This window comes from Cyrtonyx montezumae, unplaced genomic scaffold, assembly GCF_038088225.1.
Source record: "Cyrtonyx montezumae isolate F1298 unplaced genomic scaffold, pur_monq_1.0 scaffold_17, whole genome shotgun sequence".
NCBI classification, from domain to species: Eukaryota; Metazoa; Chordata; class Aves; order Galliformes; family Odontophoridae; genus Cyrtonyx; species Cyrtonyx montezumae.
Genome location: NW_027071903.1, coordinates 21653673 through 21679995, shown reverse-complemented (window position 1 = coordinate 21679995; position 26323 = coordinate 21653673). Strand labels below are relative to the sequence as shown.

Genomic DNA, 26323 nt, shown 5'->3' with positions numbered 1-26323 from the left:
GAGGGAGTGGGAAACTGGATACGGGTTTTGGAAACCTTCCTTAAAGCAGAAACCAGAAACTGAGGAGGATGTAACGCAGAACCAGCGTGGTTTTCTGCAGGATGAAACACATTTGAAATGGGAAATGACTAGGTGGATTTCAGGGGAGGTTTCTGAGAGCAGGCATGATTCTGAGGCAGCTTTAAGTTGAAAGGTGCTGGCATTACCTCCAGGCTGCAGGCAGTCCCCTCAAGATTGCTGTTCACAGCTGAAAGATTGCAGATCTTAATCCTCCACATCTCTCTAAGGACTGTGCGTATGTCAGTTGTCACAGAGAAGTTGTCACATTTTTTTTATTTTTTATTTTTTTTAGATTTTTTTATCTCAAAGCTTTATCTTATGTGCTGAGAGAAATGGGGGAAGGCTCCTGAGGCTCTGGATGTGGTGTGTGCGCTTGTGTTGTCATTGCTGCAGCCAAATTGATTGCTTTAATAAAAGACATTACGTTTCCCCACAAGCTTTTCCTGTTGTATGTGTAGATGCAGATGATTTACTCAGGACATGAGTGATGCACCAGGTGACCTTTCAGGATTCCTTAGAATTCAGTTTTTTCTCTGTTTACCATTAAATACTATGACATGTTAAGTGAACCGTGCCATTTCTTCTCTTGGAGCTGTTCTTTTAAAATGTCTGCCAATTGAGGAAGCCTGCACTGTGTGGCTTCTTCTAAAATGGCACTTAAGTTTTCAAGGGCAGTTTCTTTCAGTCATGAAGAAGAGACATATCCAACTGATTCTGAATTTAATTATATACAGATAGGGCTTTTATTTTTTTTAATGTGGGATCTGATTAGAGGGGGTATAGCCCACAACAAAGAATTAATCCCATTTCAAATTAAATGGCTGTGATTCCAAGGCTGTTTGAAAAAGGAATTAATTTTGGAAAAGGAGGAATGCTGGAAAAAACGAGTGGGAGACATCAGAAAATGAGCCATGGCTTTGCTGCAGTCGCTTATACTTTGCAGCACTAGACCTTGCTCTTCTATTTCCAGCTGATGGGCTCTCAGTCTACAGCAGAGGTTGGTCCTGCTTCTTAAGTGTGTGCCCTCACATCTTTTTTAAGCATCATTTATTCCAGATTTGTAATATCTTTATGATGCCTCCTTAATCATTATCAGCAGTGCCAGCTTCCATCCATCCACAGATGTCTAGCAAATATTTGCTTTTTGTGCTGGGAGCATTAATGAATGTCTGAAACAAGGCAGAGTTCAGGAATGGTGCTTCTGGGGGTTTTCTAGCTTTTACCAGCTTCTCCAAAAGTTAAATTTCTCTTCAACTTCTTTAATTTGCTTGTGCTTGTGCTCATCTTTGGTAGCTGAGCCCACCTGGCAGAGGAATGTCTGGCTGTGTCATCCCTGTTGTCCTTCCTGTCTCCGCTGCCAGTGTGGCACTGTTGGAATCACCGAATGCAAAAGAAGTAAATTCAAGTTGTAGAACCAAATCTAGATAATCCATGGTATCTGTCCTGTGGTCAGGTAGTGAATTTTGTTCTTTCTTTTCCTTTTCATTACTTGCAGAGCTGAAAAGCCAAGAGGTTCTTTTAAATCCTGTCCAGGTTCAGCTCAGCTCCTGCTTCTTCACAATATTCCTCTGCTTTTCTTCTGTTGCTGATGCATACCTTTTGTTTTGTTTTTCTGATCAGCCCTTGTTCTGTCTCCTTTTCTGCTGATATCCCAGTGTGTCCAATTAAGTTTGGAGTAGGATCGTTTGCATTCAGGTTTTAGTCTTGGCTGGTGATTGCATTGCAGATGAGAAAGGTCTTCTGCACTTTAACATGAAAATTAACAAGCCTGCCTGAGATGTTGCCAGGCTCCAAGTGTCACCTCCCCACCTTTCCCACTCGCTCCCACTGACCACGTGGCACACGTTTTCCTGCTTGCTGCTGTTGGGAGTGTTCAGGAGCTGGATGCTGGTGGCATAAGAAATATGCAGAGGATTAAGACAGCATCTTGTAAGCCTTATCTTCTCTCACAGGATTCTTTCCAGGACTTGTACAGCACCCTTCCTTGCCCTGAGGCTATCTGAGAGTCTTTTGCAAATTGTCCCCTTGTGCTTGGATTATAGCAGAATTCACAGTTTACAGAAATTATGTGGCAAGCCTCTGACGTCCTCCATCCACTTTGCTCTGCTAATTAGTTTACTTTATTGAAGTTCATCTTTCTGGCACTGAGATTCTTGATTACAAAGTGGCTTTTGTTTAAACTTCCATTTACTGTAAATTAAATTAACTAGTGATCGTTTGACCCTGAGTTAGTAATTATTTCATCCCCTAAATCTTTATGAAGTCTTTAGTGCTTGCCAGAGCTGAGTATAATGCAGTGCTATCTTTTGTTGATTTGAGAAGTGTTTGTGGGGGAAGCCTGTTGAGTATTCCTGGTTGTGCCATCTACTTCCTGCCACGGCTAGGGCTTTCTCTCCCATTTATTCTTGGAGATTCATTCTTCCTGATAACAGAGTTTCTGGTGCTAACCTAATGGAAGTCTGTCTCCCCAGCTGACATGGTGAGGATTGGGCTCAAAGGCAGAGCAGAATATTTTTATGTTTTTCCAAAGATGACACCAGCTGTTGTCACTGCTTCCCTCTTGAAAGTGAAGGAAGGAGCATTTCTGTGCGTATTCTGGGGGAGAGAGTTTGTCTTCCTTGGGCTGGCTTCTGCCTAATGAGCTTTTGAAGTACAACTTCAAAGCACAGTCTTGTTTCGTAAGCGCTGTCGAGAGGCTTATTTGGAGGGAAGGATAATCTAGCAAACCTCAGAACGAAGGGAAAAACAGTCACAAAGCTTAACTCCATCCTCACTGGGGGAAACTGCCTCTATTCGTGGCTACTCCGATTCCAGGTCAGAGGTGTGCTGGTAAGGAAATGGAGTTTCGTTTGCCCTCACCATGTCGCTGCCCATGAGCTCAGCTGCTGGATGCGTGCTTGGGAGAGGTAGTCAAGTTGAATATGGGATAGCTGCAGTCAGATGTTGCTGTCTTGGAAGAGGCCTGTTGGGAAGAGAGGGAGCAGCTGGGTCACCTTTGCTTTGTTTGGGGCAGCAGGAAGGAATCCTCTGCTCCGTCTGCAACCTTTTCTTCCCATCTTTCCTCATGGAGCATCCCCAGATAAGCACTATCCAGGCAACACCTGTGTCTTAACGGCTTTAATGACCTTAATTGCTTTCTGTTGCTGTTTTCAGTATCTTTGCTGCTGCTGTCATTATTTTCTGTTGCTTAGTATAGTATGGTGCAGAGTTGCTGCAGATTTCTGAGCGGAATGTTCTTTTTTTAGTACACTTGTTATGCTGCTTGGTACTGCTCCGAGGCCTTTTCAGATACCTTTATTTCAGTTCTTCACTTGCACCTGTGATGGAATTGACGTTCAGGGGTATGAGACAGCTTTTTTATGCAGCATTTCTTGTCATCTTCTTTTTGGGTTGTTGTGGTCCCTGAAGGTTTCTTGTATGGATGAACTCCCTTGCTGATCTGTGGGTTCTGCCCAGATGGTGAATTCCTGTATCACATTCTTCCTTGATTCCTCAGCGTTGTTACTGAAGAGACTAAACAAGGACCTGCTGCAGTGTCGTGCATGCCTCCTGCCATGCTGCCTTCCATTGGGACGTGCATCTTGGAAGCAGTATTGCAGCTCTAATTCAGCTCTTTCCTTTTGCATCCCTTAGGTGCATCCATTGCGGGGTTGTCTTCATGACCCTGGCATTGCTGAAAGTGCACATTCATGAGAAACACTGTGAAGTCTTCCACAAGTGTTCTTTTTGCCCAATGGCCTTCAAGTCTGCAGACAGCACCATGGCTCACATGACCAGCCAGCACCCAGCAGAGCCTCACAAGACTACTCAGTAAGTATTTTATTATCTGCTCTTCTCCTGTGCTGGGTAGCTCTACAGCTGCTCCACTTTCTATCTCAGTTGGTTTTTCTTCTTTTTTGTTGTTGTTTCTTTCTGTCCTTGTATCAGAAGAGCTGCCCTAGGCGTGGCATGCTCTCCTTGATCCAAATGGCTGTCTCCTATGGTAGGAGGAGTTGGGGCAGGGAAGAGCAGAATGTCTGCAAACAGATCTTAATTGTCACCTTTTGGTCTAGCAGGAGCAGAGTGACACCTCTTGATAGATAGTCCCAGGGTAACTGTTGAATCTGGCCCTCTGAAGTAAGGAGAGAGTTGTGCTGTGCAGTATTCCTCCAGGAAAAAAAAAATCACTGAAGAGCAACCTCCTGTTTTTTCCACTCTGTAGCATTGCCTTCTGAGCCCCAAGCTAGTGCCAAAAATGTGTGCAGGAAGGGAGAGACCATGGAAAAGTGGAATTGAAAGAAATATACTCTGAGGCTGCTCCCATCCATCTGTACTTACTGTCACACATGTAGGTAGTTATGCATATGCATGTAAGTAAACTTATTTTTACAAGTTGTGGTATGTGCCTGGGGCATTTTCTTGTTCTTCCCAGTTGAGATAATAGTTCAGTGGTCCAAGTGGGTGTATGTTGACAATACATTGATAGAGCACAGCCCTCATCAGAAGCCCATCCCTTTTCGAAGTTGCTGAGATGACCTCTTCCACTTACTTCTCAAGATAACTAATGAAGAGAGAGTGAGTTTTCTTTTTTAAATTGTTCCAGGGTGATCTACAAATGTTCTTGTGAGACTGTCTTTAACAAGAAGAAGCTGCTCCAAGAGCACTTCCAGCAGAATACCACCAAGTTGTTAGTGGGCGTGTTTAAGTGTCCGCAGTGTCAGCTGGTGTATATGCAGAAACAGCAGTTAATGCAGCACGTTAAGGTAGGTAACTCCCACCACTTAATAACATGAGGTCCTAGATTCTGAGTTCACAGGGAGTTTGCTTTGACTATTTAAGTACATTGGTTGAAGAAATGGAATGCTCTTGAGCAATACATCAGTAGAAAAACAGTCTTCAAGAATGTATGATATTATCTGGAAACATCAGTTGAGCACTTTGTGTTAGTTGGTAATATTGCAGGTGGTTGCTCTCCTCATTGTCTAGTTCAACCTTTTGACAGAGGCTTACTTTCTGTGAATAAGTCTTTCTGGTGGTTAACTGTTCAATATTAAACCCAAGGAATTGATTAAGCTTTGGGGGGGAGCTTAATCTTTGCTTGGGAAGCAGAGAGAAGTGTCATCTGCCCACATTACTATTGAATTTGTGTAAGGAAAGATGGATCTCCCTCTCCTGGGTACTGATGCGAAAGGGGAGGGCTTTGGCTCCTTGTCCCCTTTGCAGCTGCCTCCAGGAGAGGTGGCACAGCATCTGATAGATGCTTCCCTGGTGGCTCTGCTTGCCTACGGCACCACAGCAGCTCGCTAGAGGAGAGTAACTGAGACAGAAGGGATTGCCCTGGAGGCTGCAGCCTTCAGAAGGTAGCTGTGTTGTACTGTTACATGAACTTTCTGAGCCACTACCCATCGTATCTGAGAAGCCATACCAGGTCAGTGAAGCTCCAAGTGACTAGAAAAAGGGAAATACAACCCTGTTTTTAAAAAAGGAAAAGGTAAACACAATTAACTATAGGGCAGTCATTATCACACTGTGCCTGGCAAGATCATGGAGCAAGTCCTCTTGCAAAGTGTGGTAACATACATGGAAAACAGAGAGGCAATTGGTGACAGCCAGAATGGCTTCACTAAGGGGAAATTGTGCCTGAAAATTTGATGGCTTTCTACAGCATGATTACAGTGTTGGTAGATAAGGGAAGAACAATTTATGTCATCTACGTGGGGTTGTGAAAGCATTTGACAGTGTTCCATGTGACATCCCTGTCTCTAAAAATAGTCATGAATTTGAGAGATGGAGCACTCAGGTCACTTGATGTCCAAGTGGGGAGTAGTGATGGCTGGTGATCCTCCCAGCTCATTAGTGGGACCAGTGTTATTTAACATCAGTGACATGGACAGTGGCACTGAGTGCACCCTTAGGAATTTTGCTGATGACACTGAACTGTGTAGTGTGATCAGCACACTGGGGGGTGGGATGCCATCCAGAGGATCTCAGCAGGCTTGTGAAGTGGGCCTATGAGAGCCTCTTGAAGTTCAACAAGGCCAGGTGCACGGTCCTGAACCTGGGTCAGAACAATCCCAAGTACATGTACAAGCTGAGGGTGAGTAGGTGCCCCATCCCCTGGAGGCACCAAGACCATGGATGGGCCCTGGGCAGCCTGAGCTGGAGGTGGGCAGCCTGAAGCAGGGCTGGGGGTGAGTGTGCTGCAAGGGCCCTTCTAACCCAACCTGTTCCTCTGTTCTGTGATACAAACGAAAAGCCTGTCACTGTCTGTTCAGTCTTAGCAGAATGTGTCTGTGGGCTTGCAGATCTGATAGTCTAATAACGTGTGAATGCCACGTTTTTCAGTTGCTTTAGTCAGTATATTTCTATGCACGCTAACAACACTTCTGTGAAAATTCTTTTAGATTTCCTGTTTTTTTTTCTGAAGAAAGAGCATGCAAAGTCCTGTTTCTCTTTGATTAGAAAAAAGTGACATAATTTTTTTAATCAGTGACTTTGTTTTGTTTTCACTTAAAAGGCAAGAAGATTCGATAGCTCAGTCCTAAAGGAGGAAACAGTCAAACCTACTACTTTGTTCTTTCCCTCCTTGCCTTTAACTTGCAGATCTGGAAATGCTCTGCATGCATTAATGAATTAAAATTGGAAACCCTCCTGTGAAGCTGATGATTGGTAATCTTCCTGTATTATTGCTGGGAAAATAGAGTTGAGATTAAGGCTGGAACCTTCAAAGCCCGAGTGCTGATAGCTGGGCTTGAGCAGAAGTACCCAACTTGTTACAGCTCATTTGCAGATGCCAGCCCCAAGAACTTGTCTGCAGCAGTTTGTGCACCAGCAACTTTCACATTTTAATCACTGCACTGTATTGGGCCATTGTATGAGAACTGTTGAATCGCAGCCTGAACCACTGATGGATCACCTGAGGTGAATGCTGAGTCAGCTGTAGGAGCACAGGTGAAGGCAATGCATCTGTGTGACTGCAAGGGGTGGAGTCTGGCTCCACCTCTCCCAGACCCCATTTAAGGGCTGCCCACCACTGGGGAAGGATCTCTTGCTGGAGATCCCTCCCTTGTGGAGTCCTATCAGCAAACCTTGATCTTTGGAGACAGGTGAGCGCTTCTTGTATTATCGGGTGCATCTTTACTGTCTATCCCGACTAATTATACTGCTTGGTACTGTGCATTCGAGTCATCACCCCACATCCATCAGTGTGTCTTTGAGATTATAATTGAAGAAGCCTTGTTGTCCTTGGCAAGGTAGTAATTGCATTAACCCATCTTTTTTCCTATTGGATAGCGCTGCTTTATGCCACGTAGAGTTTATAGGAGGTAATAACAGAATAAATAATAACATACCTTCTGTAATAACAGAAGGTATGGAGTAATGGCTGCTAATGTAGTCTTTGTTTACAAAACTTGAGATTCCCAGATGGGAAGAAAAGGGAAGTGTTTGTGTTTCCCTAAATAGCTAGTGATGCTGTGCCCTGTGATTGCATCAGGGCTTCTGTAGACATCAGCTGGCTCAGGTGCAAAGCACAGGCTTCTTGGACCAGACCTTGTGTTTTGAAGTTTGTTTAGTGCCTAACCCAAGGAAAGACATCCAAAGGCCCTGGGGCCTCTGTGTTTTGAAACTTTACCCATTATTAATTACTGTGCACAATTAGACCGCTAAATTATCTTTTTGTGTGGATGAACCGTTGTTGTTCCAAGGGGAATTTCTTGAGGTTTCTTTGGTATTTGCTGTTTTATTTGCTTTTGCTTTCCCACAGCTCTTCATTTTGTATTATTTTCGTTATGTTCAGTTTTCTTTGTTAAAAGAACTTTCTGGCCTGTTGAACAAGCAAAGAGACTGAAGAACCATTCCATGTCAGGGTGATTTCTGGCTTTGTGCTTGCTTTTATTTGTCAAGAGCAAAGCTTTTAACTCTGAAAATGTAAATAGTGGTAGTCATTATGGAGTTAAAGAAAGCAGGGTTGGGGAAACAGTGAGATTGTCTCTTTTCTTCCTTTGAGCAAAGATCAAAAAGCTTTGGAGCATCCAAGATAACAGCAAATGTTTCACTCAGAACTTACCAAACCAGCGTGTTTTTAGAGCTTAGTTTCTTGAAATAATGACAATGAGCATTTCTCTCATTACATCTTCCCTTTTTAACTTGAGTGCTCAGAGCTCATCCAAAATGTTAAACAGGTAGCAGGGAGGAGTTGCTATTGTCACACAGGAAACATAAGTAGAAGTTTCATGTTTCCGGGCAGTATCTCTTACTGAGGGAAGTGCTGTGGTCAGCTTCAAGGAGAAATGGGAGGATGCACAGGAGCCAGATGTTAACACAGTGTTTGGAGGGGGCTTATTATCTATTTAAATGTGGGAGTCATTTGTATGTTATAATACAGATTACAAATAAATGTTGTAAAGCAAGCAGAGGCGGTGACAGAGCCTTTATTTGAGGTAGAGGCACTACAGAAAGAGATGTTAGAGATCAGGGGGATGAACTCACCCCTCCCGGCGGGGTTGAGGGTCACTCAGGTACTCATTCACTGCTTCAGGCTGTGACCAGGCAATCCCACTACAAATGTTATGTTTGATTCCTTTACTTTTGTTTTCCAGGGTGTTCATGGGGTCCCCCAAAATCCTGAGGAGCTCTTAAACTTCCGACAGAAGTCTGAGAAGACGTCGAAGAACCAGGTTCATAACCCTCCAAAGGAGCTGTCAGTAGCCAACGGGACTTCACACCCACCTCTGCCAAGGAAAGATATGATGGTGGAGGGACACAATCTTGAATCCAAGTCTAGGCTGAGAAGAACTGGTTGGACCTGCAAGGAGTGTTTGCAGTGGATCCCTGATCGGGAAACCTATGTGTCTCACATGAAGAGAAGTCATGGAAGGGTAAGGGCTCACGTGCAACTTTTCAACTGGGTAATGAGATATTTTTAGCAAAAGAGTCTGGTGATAGTTAATATCTGAGGCAAGAAGAATCTATTTGGCTGTTCACTGAGTAGCAAGAGCAGAACGCTTAGAGTGTACCTTATCCATTTTTTTTGTTCTTTCCACAACTGCATCACATAGCAGCCTTTCTTCTCTGCTTGTTCATGTTAGTGGATGGAAAGTCCTGTCTTCTCCAGCTGCGGGTCCAACAGAGGTCTAAACAAAGTTTCAGGAGGATGTACAATTCTTAATAACATTGCATTATTTGGTAGATACAACAGATAAATGCAGTGCACAGAGCAGTCATTACAGGAACTGTAACTCCCATTTTTTTGGTTTAATTCGGTTCTGGCCTTGCCTTGACCTAGTTCTGTCAAGTTAATCCTTACTTGCTGGCAGAACGTAGGCCAAAAATGTTGCATGTGCCAGATTTCTTAGTACCTTAGCATATATATATATATGCTATATCCTTATAACCCTTAGCATTAGGACTTTTGTTTGATGCATTGTGTCATCCCTTCTGGAGGCTGTGGAAACGTTCATTGGCCTTGATGCCTTCTAACTTGGTGTGGGGAATGTTGGGTTTATGCACTTAAATATCAAGAGGATTTTGGCAGGGTGAGGGTGCTGAATTTTCCTGTTTGAGTTCTATAGAAGGTAGAAATTTGCCAAATACTTCAGTTCAGTATATAATATGTATTCAGTATTTAGGATTATTCTAAGTGGAATGCACGCAGGGTGTAAAAAGGAGAAGGCAAGCTGCAGGACAGAGCTCTGCAGGGAGGTGTGAGTATTGTAAATGGGTAACAGGTAATGCTGTGTGATGCTCTCTAACATACTGCCCTGCTATTGCTCTGAGCTAGGAGGGGGAAGCTGTACTGCACAGTGGGGTCCGGCCATCTCCTGGGTGAGAACGGAATTAGTTCTGCAGAGTCCCACAGCAGAATGACCACACAGCAGAAGCACTTAATGCAATTTCTATCAAAAAAAGAAAAAAAAGAAGCATGTAGCTTAATGAGTTTTATAAGACCAGTGCTGTTATTAGCCAACTGCTGGGCTGAATGTAAGTGAAACCCGAAAATTTCAGTTGCCTTTATCAGTGGAGGAGGGTTGTTTTGCACCTAAGAGTTAAGGTCTAGATGAACAGCAGGGGAAAGTCAGAATAAGGAAGTCAGTGCCTTTTTGTCTCTGTTATCGAAAGATATTTCTTTTCTTCTGCTAGTCTATGAAGAGATATCCCTGTCGGCAGTGTGAACGCTCTTTTAATGCCTCCAACAGTCTCCGTAGACACATCCGCAACAATCATGATACAGCAAAGAAAGTTTACACTTGCTGGTACGTACTGAATACCACATTTCAGATTGAAAGATCAGCCCATCACTGAGTGCCAAACTTGGAAGCCCTTTGTCATAGATCATGCCTGCTCATCTCCATGTCAGGCAAGGACTGACTGAGGGAGAGTGAGAAGACAAATATTTTAAATGTGAGCAGCTTGGTGGCTAAAATAAGTCCTTGGGTTGGACTGTCTAATGCCCTTTTGGAAACTTAGGGTAAGGTTTGATTTGAGAACTGTGGGTTTAACGTGACAGTTGTGCTGCACATCCTTGTGGAACAGCTAAGAAAATATTGGCCCAGTCTTTCATTGCTTCTTGGTTTCAGTTGTGGATCACGCCTGTGCCTTCCCAATGGAAAAATGACACAAAAGGTGTATCAAAAGCTAAGGGGTTGGGGCTGTAGGCCTTGCTACCTTTTACACAGCCAGAAGTGTTCTCACAAGCTGCAACAGAGAATTAAGCTTTCTAGATTTGCTTGGGAGGATGCTCTTCAAAGAAGGAGAATGGATTTGGAGACTCTAGATGAGCCATATGAATCAGCAGTGAATGAAAATCTTGGCTGGTGAATGTATTTTAACTGAGAATACAGTGTCAGTTCAGGACAAAGCCCAGTGCTTACAAAAATACCCCTGCAACTGTTTTTCTGCTGTTGCAGAGTAAGTCATATGCTGAATGATCACACAAGATGTTCCTGTCTCAGATTCTGAGGCATCTTCTTAAAAAGAACTCGAGCACATTTGTGTTTGAGAGGATGCTTGCGCTGATATGTAGGTTAGGGGACTTTTTTTTTTTGTTCAACTAAAATTTTGTGTGAATGCAAGTGTTTCTGAAGAATGTGCTATAGATTTTTGCACTTAAATTACTAGAAGTCTGTTTTGAAGTATACATCTGTGGTGTGCTCTGTTCCTGAGGCCCATGTAGTGAGCCACGGTAGCTTTGAGAAAATGGATGAAGCATTGGCATCAGAAACAAATTCCCAACGTGTGTTTCAGCCAGGATTTCTCAGCTTCCCTTTTCTTGTAGCTGCACCGTGACTTGCACCCTCTGGAGGAGATGGAACATTGGTTCCCAGTGTTTTTCATTTTGCTTTAACTCTGGGTCGTTGGAGTTGCATGCACCAGTTTGTGTAAGTCTGTTCTCTTTGGGTCAGTTGGTTTCAGAGTGGGGTTTATCAGAAACAAAATAGCAGGGAAGGAGGATTTATGTAGGAATAATATCCTGGGATGCGTGTTAGTTTGTGCAGAGCCTAGGGCCCAGTTTTTCTGTTACTTTTCAGTACAGCACGCAGCTGTGGGTCTATACTTGACCCACATGTTCATGGTCTTGCATTAATTGCAGCAGAGAAGACTTAGCTACAAATTCCAGTTGCAGTGGGATTGCCTGGTCACAGCCTGAACCAGTAAATGAGCACCTGAGCGATGGGAGTGGAGGAGCCCAGATCCATCCTCTCTCGCTCCCTCTCAGATGCACTCAGAGCCTGAATGGGTTGCCCCACCAATCTCCTCCCCCCCTTGCTCTCTTCCTTCTGGCACGAGAGTTCAAACAAGAGGCAGCTTCATTCCTTAACCCAAACAGTTGCCAGGAGGGGTGAGTTAATTCCCCTTTTTTTCTGGTATCTTGTTCTGTGGCACCTGTACCTCAAATAAAGGGTCTGTCACCACCTCTGTTTACTTTACCCCAGTGAATCGTGGATGTTTACTTCTTAAGCTTGTAGTTGCTCCTTCTCAAAATCTGCTGGTGAGGTCTTAATTGGACAGTGGTTGTGCCCTCTTTAATCATTACATTTTAGTTTGTCTTTCACTACAACACTTTCCACGTTGTCTTTTCCTTAAAACACTTGTGCTGATGTCTCCAGCAGCTGCTCTTTGTTTGGACCGGTCATCCCTTCAGCTAGGTGATTTGAGTGCACATCATTACTGAGCGTCTAGGGTCTTGCACCTTCCTATTAACAGACCCTGTAAATAGCAGCCTTGGTGCCTCAACTTCATTTCACTCTCTGTTCCTGGATTTCCCCTTGAAGATCAAAGCATGAGTTAAAATCTGTCATTGACCCAATTTTTTGGCATTTCTGTGACTCCAGGAGTGCTGTCTAGTAGTTACCCTCTTGCTTCTAATATTTTGAGCTGTGGTTTCCCCTTCTTGCCCTGCCCTGCTTAGGTCTCAGCCTTGTGTTAATTTTGTAGGGTGAAAACAGTGATGGAGAACTTGCTTAAGCTCTGTCCTGCCAACTTTGTCATGGTGTAATTGGAAAGCATCATTTAGCTATTCACATGAGAATAATTCCAAATCAGAACAGATTGCAGGGCATTCTCATGTTTTATGTATTTTCTTTTATATTTACTTAGTTACTGTGCTTGGACCTTGCTCTTATTTTCCAAATTGTAGGTACGAACTGTTTGAAACACTTGATTTTTGGCATGTTTATTTTTGATAAATGCCATTTAATAACCTCTTGTCTTGCCTCCTTGATGGAGAAAAATCCCATCGTTATTACGTATTGATTTATCATCTAAGCAATTGCTGTTAAAAAAACAGAAGTACTCAGTGAGTACGCCTGTGTTTTAACATTACTGACCGTTGTTTGACTTTCATCTAGCAGAGAAGCTGGAAGATCTGTAGGAATCTTTCTCTCCTGTTAAAAATTGCATCTCCCAGATGCACTTCACCCCCAGTCTGCTGCTTTGCATCCCCCGCTGCCTGTGTATCCGCTGTGATTTGTGCATTGCAGACAGGTCTGATGTTACTGCCTCGTTGCTCAGGTTGATGCATAGCTTGTGGGCCTTCCCCACATCACACTGGCAGTCAGCAGAGTACAAAGTCAAACTTGGCTTTCCTAATTGCTGCTGAGTGCTCTTTGCACCTGACCGTGTTACAGAGGGGTGGTTTAGGTTCCTGTGAGGCCTGGCACTTATTTCCAGTCGACCTTGGTCATCTGAGAGGGCCAGTTAATAGCTGACTCTTCCATTTCACATCTCCTTTTGAAGCTTCAGTGTCATTTCTGGCAGCTTTTAAATCCTTCTGGGCTTTAATGTGTTTAGTTCCACATAAATGTTGCATCTGTGAGTGCTTGTGGCCACACGGGCTGGAAGTTCAGAGGTTTTGTAAAAATGTCAAGTGTGTCGTGATAAACGTGGTCCAGGGGGTGTGATGCTGCACTGGTTGCAGGACCTGCAGGGCTCCTCTGTTACACACTACATGAGGTCTCTGTGCATTGCTCTCCCAAAAGCTGGTTTTCTCCCATTCTTTTTTCATCTTGATTATTTACCTTGTACTTATGCAGCATGTATCACAGCAGGCCTGATCTCCAGTCATCCCTGCATTTATTAAGTACTGTTCTGTAAATAATACATGCCCTACTTTCATTCTTGTTCATCCTTGCTGCAGTAAACTTCTATGGATTTTTGTCAGGGATAGTATTTTATTACTAGAATGGTAATTTCCTGTCTCTTTTTGGTAATCTAATAGTACGTTACTCAGCAACTTCTGTCCCCTGTGACACCTATTGGTTTGGTGCATAATGAAGAGATGTTTGGATGAAAGAATAGTTGGACGTTTTCTCTAATAAATCTTCTTTGTTTTGTATTTATTTCCAAGGTACTGCACAGATGAAAATCAGACATTTCCTCAGCCGTTCATGCTGGAGAATCACATCAGCCTCATGCACGGCATCAAAAACCCAGACTTATCCCAGATGGCCAAAGCAAAAGCTCCAGAGAGAGACAGAGCAGAAGTAACTAATATATTTTCATTGAAAAATTAAAGTACCTGGCGAGTAGCTGTCCACCTGGGGTAGTAAACTAATAGTGATTGCAGCAGTAAAGCCCTCTTGCTTTGAAATATGGCAGATTTCCCTCCTCTTCTCCCAGCTCCATCTAGTTTGTTTCTAGCAAGTGGCAGGATCTGAACTGAAAGCGCAGCAGAGCAGTAGCAACACGAGGCAGACGTATCTTCCCTTTGAGATAATTTTGAATGTCTGGCCCCATGCTTACTAGCCTTTTTCAGTCCACTTTGCAGCCAGAACTAATTTGGGTTGGTTTTTACCTGTTTTCCAGTGCTGCTTTTTTGTTTCCTTGAGGTGTGAGTGGTACATTTTTTTTTTTCCTGCTTTCTCCCTAGTGTTTTTTGTTTGTTTTACTACTTACACAGAGACTTCTGGTTTAACTCATACTGGATCTGTTACGTATGAGCACTGCGTTCCTTCTCAGTGGGGCTGTGCCATTATTTTTCAACAAATTTAACTGTTGAACTTATTTTATTTTAGCTTGGTTTGGAGTGAAAGGTTGGCAGCTTGAGCCCCTTGTTCCATTTGGTTTAGAAATAGAAGCAATCAGGAAAATCTGTTGCTATTTATCCACCACCAGTACTGTAGCACAGAGGGACTGCAACCAAGACCGAGTCCCTTCTGTATTTGTGTAGTGATCCCAGGCATGGTGAAAGGTAAAGCTGGAATTCACTTCTGTGAGCTGGTGGCTGCTTCCCCCGTGCTGAGCAGTGCACCTGGGGAGCTGGCTTCATACTGCTCTAGCTGTGTTTCAGATACAGGCTGAATTGTATGCAAAACAAAGACTGTGCAGTGTTCTTGGATAAGAAGATAACAAAATGACACAGAGACACGCGAGCGATCGTGTTTCTGCCTTGCCAGCCCCTCCCAGAGCCCCCATCTCGCTCTGAGGGACAGCAGTTGACATTCTGCATATTTTGATGAAGGGCAGAGTAGTCATTGCTGTGACCCCAAGGTGTTTGTGTACTGATAGGAAAGACAATGGATGAGGAGCCCCCAGGCATGGCATTGTTTGAACTGAATGCAGTACCTGTGTGTATTCACCCTCAGATGCAGTCAAGTGTATGTGTGGAATTTAGCAAATTAAGATGCTTATTATTCTGTGGGTTTGAACAACGAAGTAACTTGTTAATCTTATTTTTTTAAGGCAAGATCTCCAAAGAGGATGGCAGTGAACGAGCTGGGTCAGGCAGAGACCGCTGCGGGTTCGGATGCACCGCCAGCCAAAAAACTGAAAGCGCATTGGAAATGTGCAAAATGTGGATTCACAACAGACGTCAGTACTGAGTTTCAGGAACACATACCTCAGCACAAGACAGACAGCTCCACGTATCAGTGCTTGTTCTGTGGCTTGTGTTATACATCTCAAATCTCTTTGAACAGACATCTCTTCATTGTTCACAAAGTAAAAGATGAGGAGGATGAGGAGGAGCAGGAGGAGGGAGAAGAGGAGAGGGAGAAGCTACAAGCAGAGATGAATGAGAATGGACATGAGGGGTATAATGGTGAGATGAACACTATGGCAGAAGAAGAAAGCCTGGACTGCAAAGAGTGCGACACTGACTCAGCTCTTTGTGTGCACAGGCAGATGTGTGGTGTGGAGGGTCCTCGTAGCACCTCTCAGAACAATCATTCAAAGTCTTTCAAGACTTAAAAGCAAAACAAAAACTTTTTGCTCTCTTGGGATTTTTTGTTTGGGGGTTTTTACTCAAAATACTTGGTGGGGATGGGGGAAATCACTGAAATATTCTGTCAATTTCTTGGGATGGACGTTGCTTACCGTTACTTTCTATTTGGAAGAGAAAAATACCCTGCCATTGCATCTCGAGCACTAGCTCTCTGTCCGCTCAGAGAGGTGAAAAGGGAAAGCAGGGCCAGAATCCTCCCTGGAGCTTGTCCAGCTCCTGAGGATCAAGGAGCACTTTCTGCAGCTGCAGTTCCCTAAATATGAGCTTTCCTCCTTTGAGTGCACTGCCTCAGCCTCTGCCCACAGCCCCAGCCTTGCCTTCCCCATCTCCCTTTCTTTCTCCTTCTATTTATGTCTTAGTTTTCCCATTTTTGCCTTTGTTTCATTCATTTTAATTCATAATGCTGTCTCAGCAAAGCATGTGTGTCAGGGCTGTGCTGGCCAATCTGAGATTGTCTGTGTTTAGTGGGACAGGCCGGCCTGACTTGTACTCGAGCTTGCATTTAATTTGCTATGCTAATAACAGTCATGTTTTCCAAAAGGTAATTTAATGAAACATCGTGCTTCTTAATCACCCTGAAACAGAATTTTGTAGCCCGTTCCTGGGAGTGCACAACCACAGTGAGAGGGAGGTGGATGGGTACAGCACTTCTATCCATGCTAGGGCGTCATGGTCCCAAAGAACTCCCTGGGGCCTGCGGGGTCCTGGCAGGGAGCAGGTGGGGCCAGGAAGCCGCCATACCCTTGGCGGTGCTGCACCCTTCCTGCCTCAGTATTCCATTTTGCTTTGGAGACGTTTATGTCTGGTCACATTGACTCCGTCCGTGCCGTTTCCTCATCGTTCCCCCCAGTACTCGCGTTTCATGTAATTAATTATTTTCTATACCATTTTTTTTTATGTTGAGCCAGAATCACGCTCATTATTGTTTACTATGACAATGTTTAAATAATTTAAGAACTATTTATCTTATTGCATATGAATTGCTCACTTTCTTGTCTCAATGTGTTTTGATACAAAGTTTGGACTCTTTGTATTTTTTGATACTGTGTACATTAGCCTAGGGAATGTTTTACAAGTTAGCCTATGTAGAGTAACAGTAGCAGGGGGCACTCCCAAGCCATCACATATCTATTTAATCTGCAGTGGCATTTGTGCCTTGCTATAATGTTTACTTCAAAGTATTTCAAATAAAAGCATCCAACAGTGCGCACTGTGCTGTGTTTGCTTGCCGAGGGTGCGGAGGCAGTGGGTCTGGAGGTAGCCGGGACCTCAGAGGAGGGGTGAGTGGGAGCTGGAGGGGCACCCCAGCCGGCATGGGTGGGGATGCAGCCTGGGGGCTCCTGCCCACCATCCCCTCCCTGTCACCACCTGTCCCCTCCTCCTGCCCACCATCTCCTCCCTGTCCTTTCCATCCCCTCCCTGTCGTCTTCTGACCTTTCCACCTGGGCTGTATTAAAAGAGGGGGGCGAGGGGGCTGTTGAGCCGGAGGAGGGCTATGCAGACGGGCTGAGGAGCTCTGGGTGTTCAGCCTGGCTGCGGAGAGACATCAGTGCGGCGTTCCAGTACTTGGGGGGAGCTTACAAACGGGGGAGAGTGACTGTACGCGGGCAGAGAGCGACAGACAGGGCAAGAGGAAACGGCGTTAAACCAAAGGACAGGGCGCTGAGCTGAGACGTGAGGAGGACGTCGTTAACCCGGAGGCGCCAATGCCACGGGCGGGCCCTGGGCTGCAGGCCTTTCTCGCCCCACAGCGCTGGGACCCCACGATTCTCTGCCCCCATCTCCCCTGCCCCCTCCCTTACCTCGCAGCGTCACGCCCCACACCGCCCCCGCCCCCTTCCGCTGCCGCCCCGTGGCACCGCCCACGTTTCTCCGGGAGGCGCGGGGCCGGAAGAGGCTGAGCGCGCGAGCGGAAGCGGAAGTAGTGCGGGGCTGTCGCCGTGGTGCCCGCGATGCTGTCGCTGGACTTTCTGGACGATGTGCGGCGCATGAACAAGCGGCAGGTGCGCGGCGGGGCGGGCTGAACCGGGCACCCCCGGGCCCCGGCCGAGCCTGACCCCGCCGCCCCCTTCTCCTTCCCCCCCCCCCCAGCTCTACTATCAGGTGCTGAACTTCGGCATGATCGTCTCGTCCGCCCTCATGATCTGGAAGGGGCTGATGGTGGTTACAGGCAGCGAGAGCCCCATCGTGGTGGTGTTGAGGTAAAGGCGTGGCCGTGGCCCTGGTGCTGAGCGCGGTGTGGCTGGGGCACGGGCACACTCACAGTCGCGGTTGTGGCCGTTGTCCTGGTGATGGGCGTTCTCTAGTAATGCGGCCCCTGCATCCGTCCCAACTGCCAGGTCCTAGCTGGGCAAAGCCACTCTAAGGACCTCCAAGCTCACTGGAAGATAGGGACAAGGATGAAACGCCTGCAGGGAGGGAACAGGCACTGCTCAGTGGTGCCAGCGCCAGGACAAGAGGAGCTGGGCACAAACTGCTGCACAGGGCAATCTGTGAGGGCTGTGTGGGTGACCAAGTGCTGGCACGTGCTGCCCAGAGGGGCAGTGGAGTCTCCATCCATGGAGAGCTCAGTCCAAGCACTTCTGAGTTCTGTCAAACCTCTTGGAAAAACAGGTTGGGTGAAGCATGGGAAAGGAAGGCCTTGAAAGCAGCAGCGATGGATGCGCTGCCTGGGGAGTCACTGCTGCATGAAAGCAGTGTTTGTGGCAGGGCTCGCCTTGTCACTGAGGCCAGCAGCACATCCCTGCTGTAGAGGCCATGGCAGGAGGGCATCACAGCACAGTTGCCTCCTGTCTGCCCCTCTTGTTGCTGCTTTGTGAATGGTTGAAGAGTACAATGAGTCTTAACGAACAAAGAGGTTGACATCTTTAAGATGCTAGCAAATAAATTCTTACAGGGCAAAGAGGGGTTGTTTTGTTTTTGTTTTTTTAAATAGAATTTGGTTTGCCACTATTGATGGGCATTATTACATGTTACGTTGCATTCTCGCTGGTATCCTCTAGCTGTTTTTTTCATGGCTGCTTATTTTTTTTCCCTGTCCTTCTGGTGAATTAGGAGAAAGGGAGTTGCAGCCATACCCTCATACATCATGTGTGGCTGAAAATAAGGGATGTCACCATAGCTGGATATGTTCCAGATGTTGTGTGTTGCCTCACAAACGCGTGATGCCATGGATACCACCACTGCTACTTGTGTCCTATTTCTGGGACAGATTCCTCTTGATGGAGTTCTTGGGCAGTGACTGGGTGCTGTGTATCACACACATCCTGTTCCATGGCTGTGTTGGCCTTTCAGTGCATTTTTACAGTGTTAATTACCACATGCCATTTAACAAGACTCGAGAAAAAAAGACTTAAAGGCAAGTGGTACTCCTTATGGATCCGTTGAAGTTCAGGGGATATGTTTTGCACAGCTTCTCCCAGTGAGTAAGACATGGGCCATTAGGTCACGTTCTCTCTTCTTATCTCGTGAACAGCAGCTTCTCTACTGCCTTGAGATAAAACAGTGAAAGTTCATTGCTTTCTGTTGTATTGCATTATTTATTTGGAATTAGGAAGGTTAAGTATTTGGCAACAATTGCCATTTACAAGACAGGAGAAAAACAACTTGAATAGCAGTGCCTGGAATGATAGTTAAGCAAAGCGATGAATCACAACAAATTTTTAGCACACCCTTCTGTTTGTTCCAGATGGAAACATAGAAGCCCGTGTGTTTTCAGCACTTTGTTCTCAAGGACTATCTGTCTACCTGTAGGAAAATAAAATGTAAAAAGCTCCCCACTGCTGCAGTACTGACAGTGTAGCATGATGAATTCCAAGCTTGTAGAGAAGGTGCTGCTCATTGCCAGCCCTGTTATTAGGAAGAGAGCATAGTGCCTTTCCTGTTGGTGTGATTTTAACCATCACTGCTGGCTGTGATCTTTTCCCACCAAGATCAAATTGCTGCTAGTGCAGTGATCGCAGATCCCTATGTAAAGAGATTAGGCACATGCCAGTCCTCCGAGTCTGTGCTGTTTTCTTAGGCATTCTTCTTTAAGGACACTCCGTGCTTTCACTTAAAAGGCTATAAATGTTGAACCTTGATTGTCAGTGTTTAAATATTGCTCAATTGCTCCTCTTCTCTTTTTCAGTGGGAGCATGGAGCCTGCGTTTCACAGAGGAGATCTCCTGTTCCTAACGAACCGAATTGAAGATCCAATTAGAGTGGGAGAAATTGTGGTCTTTAGGATAGAAGGAAGGGAAATCCCTATAGTCCATCGTGTCCTGAAAATTCACGAGAAGTATGTTAAGAATTTGGGGGCTTTTATTGCAGTTGTTGAATTAATTGTCTTTTTCCTCATCTCCTTGGCTAAGCGAATGGGTGGAACTTCATTTGAGAGATATCCAGCTGTTGTAGGAAGCAGCATCCAAGTTTCTGACAGTCCAGATCTGTACCCTTTGCTTTCCTTATGGAGGTCAGCTGGCAGAGTTCACAAGCTGGGGAGTCTGTCCAGTGTCCTGAACTCACTCTGTCACTTAGCATCTCCTATCATTTCCATCCCAAACTGCCAGGTAACTTTGCTGTGTTGTATCCTCTGGGTGAGCCTTCTTATTAGGCTGTTCTGAAGCAATTGTGTCTGCTGAAGGCCAGCAGTCGGTGGGAGTAAGAGCCAGCCCTGTGAGAGGTGTGAGTGAAAGCTAAAACTTGAACTGAATCCCTCTTTCTTCAGGCCAGCACTGAGAAGAGGGCAACATTTGAATGGAGTTCCAGCATCTTTTTGCTGAGTAAATTCCTGCTGGATTATGAATGAACTGGAGCTGTACCAAGGCTCAGAGATCTGTTCCCAGATTTAATGAATCACTTGCATTGTATGTAAAGGTGGTATTCAAGGGTTGCTGTAAACCAGTGAGGTTCTCTTCTCTCAGCCACAGCTGCTGGAGCATCTAGGCTGCTCTCCTGGCCCAACTCAAGCTCAACCAGCTTCATGCACATAAATAGTTCAGCTAAAATCCTGACTGTGAGAATGTTGTAGGCATAGCAGATTGTGCAGCTTGATTCTACACCCGAAACTTGTAGTGGGTTAGTTGTTTTTTGTAAGTATTGGTTCTTGATGGCATTAATTTAAAAAATAAGGTTGGTATAGGCAGTATATCTACTATCTAACACTGCACACACGCTTTTTGAGATGTCTTGGGAACTCTTCTAAGTGAAACACTACTTTCCTTCTCCCCTGTTGCATGCAAAAGTCTCATCTGGGCTCCAGTGCTGCTGCTTGGACTGGTGATTGAAGAGGTAAGAAAAGTCAGGGTGTTCTCTATCTGCATTCAGCCAGGTTTTGGTGAGAAGGAGGAGCAGAAACATGCTCTTGGTGTGACAGTTTGTCTCCAGACATTCTCCACCCTGTTTTTTTCCTGGCTTTACTGGCTTTATCTCAATACTAGGTATCCAGTGCATTTTTTTTTTAAGTGGAACCATAGTACCAATCCTAGATTTTGTGAAGACAAGCCATTCTCCAGTATTTTTTATTGCATTTAAAAAGAAGACAAACCCCAACCTGATCCTTACATTACCAAAGATGAAACTGAAAAATGAGTACTGTGACCTGAAGCTGAGCATTGAAGGCAGCTCATACTTTGAGGTATCAGTTGCTTCTCTCATCAGTTGAAGAGTATTGTTCTGAATTCAAGACTTTTCTCTGGATGGCCAAAGTCCAGTTTGTTTCTGTAGTTGTGGGCTGACTATGAAAATCATGAAGAGTCTCTGTGAAAGCTAACGGGAGTGTCAAAATGAAGACAAACAGAATACCCTGATATCCGCATTTTTATGGCAACTGGGGCTGCAGTTCACAGCAGTATTGTTTCAATGAGAAAAGGTTTTTTTACTTGCTAGCTTTTTCTTCATCGTTCAGAATGAAGTAAACACAGTCTGTGGTTCAAATTGATGTAGTGGCTGTGGTGCAGGAGAGCCTGACTGGCTTTCATTTCACCTTTCAAACAGCAGAGCATCTCTGCTGTGGGCTTCTCACACAGGTCCATGGTACAGCATGGAAGCAGTTCAGTAGATGATGTGAACCTACACCATCAGTCTTCAGAAAGAAAACTCCATTATCTGCACCTTTGGGTGTCTTTGTCTTTTCCCAGACTGTAAGTAAGCTGCTGGGTTTTTGTGATTTCCGTACTGTGAGCCAGATGTGCTCTGAAGAGAGATCTGTTCTATTTTTTCCCTCCTTTTCCCCTCCAAGGCTCTTGTATCAAGTAACACAGATTGTTGTTCGGCTGTGATGAAAACAGCAGGGGCTCTGAAGATCTGTATGCTTTCCTGCACAATACTTGACCTGTTGTTTCTGTGAGGAGGCCAGCAGAAATTGAGCAACAGGAATGCTCCTGTTCAGCATTGGCCTCCAGATACCACAGGGAGGTGATGGGGACAGCCAGTCCCCAAACAGTGGCACAAACCTCTGCTTTGAAGCAAGCATTGCCATTTGTCCATCCAGCCTGGAGAATGGAAAAGAATACAAAACACAATGTGTAAATCCAGAGCAGGACAGCAGCTTTGTCCAGGTCAGAGCAACGGTCCAGTTACTCTTGGATCCTGGTTCTGATGAGCTAACTAATACATCTGAGGAAGAATTAAAGACTAAAGGAATGTACAGTGATAATTTCCCTGCTTTCTGTAAACCATGGCTTCAAGCAGGAAGTGGTAGTTCTGTTATTAATAGCCCCATTTTCTTTTTGATGTGGGTGTCTGGTCGCTTTTTTAACTGATGTTATTCTTTGCCATCCAAAATACTCTGTCATCAAGACATGGTTTAGTTTGTGTCTGTTACCTCTGGTTTATTTTGATGGCGTCTAGGTGTGGTAGGAGAAGAGGCAGTGAAAAGGCTGTTTGTAACTCTCAGTGTCACTTACGTGGGACTGCTGCCTTATCTCCTGTCAGTTCTGTCATTTCCAGGCTGAAGAGCCTTGGTCTGTTCTTTCTTGTACAGAAGTGGTTGCAGACCTTGCTAACTATTTCTGAACCTTGGGCAGTTCTTTTCTCCAAAAAGGATGTAAAGGGTTCAGAACCACACAAAGCATTCAGGATGTAGGCACATCGTGAGTTTATGTTGTATCATAATGGGACTATTTGTTCTGTTTTGTCCCTCTTTCCTAGTAATTTCTATGTTTCAGCTTGTTCCAGACCACTGCTGAGTAGAACTGTATGCTTTAACTCCAGAGCCTCATTTTTACAGATCATAGAATGGCTTCAGTTGGAGGGGACTTTAAAAATTACCTAGTTCCAAATCCTCTGCCATGGACAGGGTTGCCAACCTCTAGATCAGGCTGCCCAGGACCCCATCCAACCTGTCCTTAAATACCTCCAGGGATGGGGCAGTCATCACCTCTTTGGGTAACCTGTTCTTGTGCCTCACCACCCTCTGAGTAAAAAATTTCTTAACATCTTACCTAAATTTCCTCATTTTTAGTCTAAAACCATTCCCCGTGTCCTATTACTACTAGACCATGTACAAAGTCGCTCTTCCTCCTGTTTATAAGCTTCTAGTGCTGTAAGGCCACAATGAGATCTCCCCACAGCCTTTTCTTCTCCAGGCTGAACAGCCCCATCTCTTCAGCCTGCCTTCATAGCAGAGGTACTCCAGCCCTCACAGCATCTCTGTGCCCTCCTCTGGCCCTGTTCCATTTTAGGTAGTAGTACAGAACCCAGAACTCAACATTTGTATATAATGCAAGAGAAGCATCGACACAAGAGGTCAAATGCAAAGGCACAGTAGCTGCACCTTCACTGGAAATGGCTGTTCTTACACTCTGCAGGAAAGCTTGCCTGGGGCAAAATTCATTCTTATGTTCACATGTTTTTCCCCAAACACTGTCTTCTTTCCTCTGCATTCATCAGTTTCACCCTTTCATCCTGTTCAGACATTTAGGACATGTTTGCTTCTAGTATCTTTGTGTTAGTCTCAAAACACTTATTCTAGAACAGCTTTTGAAAATTTTTTTTCTGACTTTTTTTGCCAGGCAAAACGGTGACATCAAATTTTTGACAAAGGGAGACAATAATGCTGTGGATGACAGAGGGCTGTACAAACGAGGGCAGCGGTGGCTGGAGAAAAAGGATGTAGTAGGAAGAGCAAGAGGGTAAGTGAAGTTGAGAAAGGTGCAGCTTTTTGTACTGCTCTTCCCCAGTGCTGCGTGTTAATCCCCTTCTCCCAGTGAACTCTCCCCACTGGATTTTTGTGCCCTGCATGAAAGCATTTCAGAAGGTACCATGGAGAGTTAAAAGACAAAGATAGTTCTGTTCTGAGCTCGGCCCAAGTGAAGGCATCAAGCTGTGAGCTGCATCATGAGATTTTGATGCTGACTGGACACTGATGCAAAGGCAGTGCATCTCAGGCACTAAGGCGTGATGAGAATTTGTATCACATTGTTATTTCCAGGCAAGAGAGATCTGAATTTATAGTGTGGAACACCTGTGTGGACTCTAAGGTTCTCAAGTGGTGTGGGTTATCATCAGAGCTGTTAGAGGCCTGGGAGCCTACTTGCTCAATAATTCCTTCCTCATGGGAGGAAGCAACCACCCATGTCTCATCTCCACAGCTTGCTTGGCCCCTTTTTATTTTAAGTTGTCCTTTTTCCCAAGGACCTTCTTTCGATTAGACAAGACAGCTCAAGTACCCAAATGTAATCTGAGCTTCATCTTCCTGATAATCACACACACGCAAAAATCTCACAGTTAAGCAGTTTTCCATACTCCAAATCACGCATAAGAGTGTCAATTTAATTAATCATTGAGAGAGTTAGAATAATTGGAAGTAGATAGCTGACTCTTGGCTCGCTTAGGTTTTGCTCTTTATAGCAGTTTCTAAGGACCCTACAAGCTGAACTGTTTCTGTGCCAATTCTGTCTATCCCAAGGCAGCTCCACAGCCATTCATTTATTTTGAATCAACTCTTTGCAAACCTGGTACTGATTGCAACTTCCTTCCCCTCAAGAGAACATGCTGGTATTACACCAATGTTTTATTCCCAGTGGTTGCTGCTAGAAACCTGCTGGCACCTGAGCGGAGGTTTGCTGTGCTGAAAGGAGCTGGGGAAGCAGGATAAGCGACAAGCTGCAGGTGGTGGCTGTTTAATTTGGTTGAATTCCCTTGCAGCACACCATGCATAATGAGTTATTTGATTGCATCTCCTTGTTTGATCCAGAGGAACCTGCCTTTTGGACAGGCCTCTACTCCTTTTGCAGTGGCCCACAGGAAAGCCAGCCTGTTTGATGCAGGTGCTGGGTGAAGTGGATCATCTTTTCCTAGCACTGCCAAATTAGGTCAGATTGCCTGAAGACACCACTGGGCCTTGAGTGCCAAGAACTTAGAAAGTTGATGCTGACATAGGAAAAAATCACCAGTTATACTGGTAGAGGTCCTATGTGTATCCTTGAATACTCTTTTTATTTTTTTATATTTAACGATAGAATCTTTATTCTTGTAGGTTTGTGCCCTACATTGGAATAGTGACCATCTTAATGAACGATTACCCAAAATTTAAGGTAAGAGTTCTTTCATTTTCTTCTCCACCAGTTAGAAGTACTTTGTGAGAACTTTGCATGCTTGGGCAGAACTGTTTGCCCAGTACTTCTGATCCTGTTGCTGCATCTTTAGAGGTGAGTGTGCACTCCTTGTTTTTTCTGCTTTCTCTTACAGTATGCAGTCCTCTTTCTACTGGGTTTATTTGTGCTGGTCCATCGAGAGTAGTCTGTTGCACTGAAGTACGTAGTGAAGATTCCATGGATTTTGTAGATGAACGTTTTTAAGTAGATGATGGTCCAATGTGCCGGGAGGAAGAAGAAAACATATATTTCAAATATATTTCTTGCTAGTTTGAGTTTGTTTTGTTTTCTACTGCCTAAGGGTGAATGTTTGTCACAGTATTTCCAATGGTTTGTCACATTTTAGCATTTTTAGTGGGTTTTTTATATTAAAACTTTAAGCCAAACTGTTCAGTGTTTGTACTTTGAAGCTGAGCTTCCTCTCCAAGTGCCTACAGGACTGTGTCCTTCTACGTCTGTGCCTCCCCTGGGTAAAGGTAACCCCTCACCATGTCTGAACTGTCAGATGGTGATCTGTGGAGGTGATGAATAAAGATTTTACATCTCGCCCAGCATCTCGCCACATTCTTCATTATTGCCCAGCTACGCTGCCCAGTTTCCCTGGGGAGGGTGTGGGCTTTGTCATTGCAGATTGACTCCTAGATCCCAGTGAATTGACTTAGCCTCTCTTTACAGAATAGCAGCTGCTCCTCTCCTTTCTGAAGAATAAGCAGTCCCAAGCTGTAGATGCATTCAGTATTTCTGTTTTCCTGTAAATCACACTGAAATAACCTGCTTCAGGACTGTAAGGTGTTTTGGGCAGAAGATGGAAAAGGATTACTTTGAACATAAACATTCTGTGCAGCCCTAGGTAATGGAAGATTTGGGATGGGAAACATCTACAGCTGTTTGGCAGGGATGATTTAGTAGGATGCAATAGGTGTTTTGTTTTGTTCTGTTTTTTGCATTTTGGAAATGGGATCAGGGTCCCCACAGTTGGCCACAT

General features: G+C 44.8%; 2 protein-coding genes across 4 annotated transcripts in view; both read left to right on the top strand.

The window, feature by feature from the left end:
• ZNF592 (zinc finger protein 592) overlaps positions 1-16966 on the top strand; it is a 34456-nt gene extending 17490 nt beyond the window's left edge. Inside the window, exons 5-10 of one of the 3 annotated variants that reach the window (XM_065733718.1) lie at positions 3694-3870; positions 4643-4802; positions 8640-8918; positions 10180-10292; positions 13886-14021; positions 15220-16966. In XM_065733718.1, coding sequence (XP_065589790.1) covers positions 3694-3870; positions 4643-4802; positions 8640-8918; positions 10180-10292; positions 13886-14021; positions 15220-15726 — 1372 coding nt within the window. In that variant the 3' untranslated portion in view covers positions 15727-16966. Of the gene's footprint in view, positions 1-3693; positions 3871-4642; positions 4803-8639; positions 8919-10179; positions 10293-11314; positions 11716-13885; positions 14022-15219 lie in introns of those variants that run through there. The other 2 variants (XM_065733720.1, XM_065733719.1) reach the window with 2 other exon arrangements.
• A 710-nt stretch (positions 16967-17676) lies between these two features.
• On the top strand, positions 17677-25587 carry SEC11A (SEC11 homolog A, signal peptidase complex subunit). Its single transcript, XM_065733716.1, has 6 exons — positions 17677-17763; positions 17852-17961; positions 19890-20039; positions 23755-23874; positions 25221-25278; positions 25433-25587. Exons 1-6 carry the CDS (start codon positions 17713-17715, stop codon positions 25481-25483), a joined length of 540 nt encoding a protein of 179 aa, XP_065589788.1. The 5' UTR covers positions 17677-17712; the 3' UTR covers positions 25484-25587.
• Positions 25588-26323: the final 736 nt, after the last annotated feature.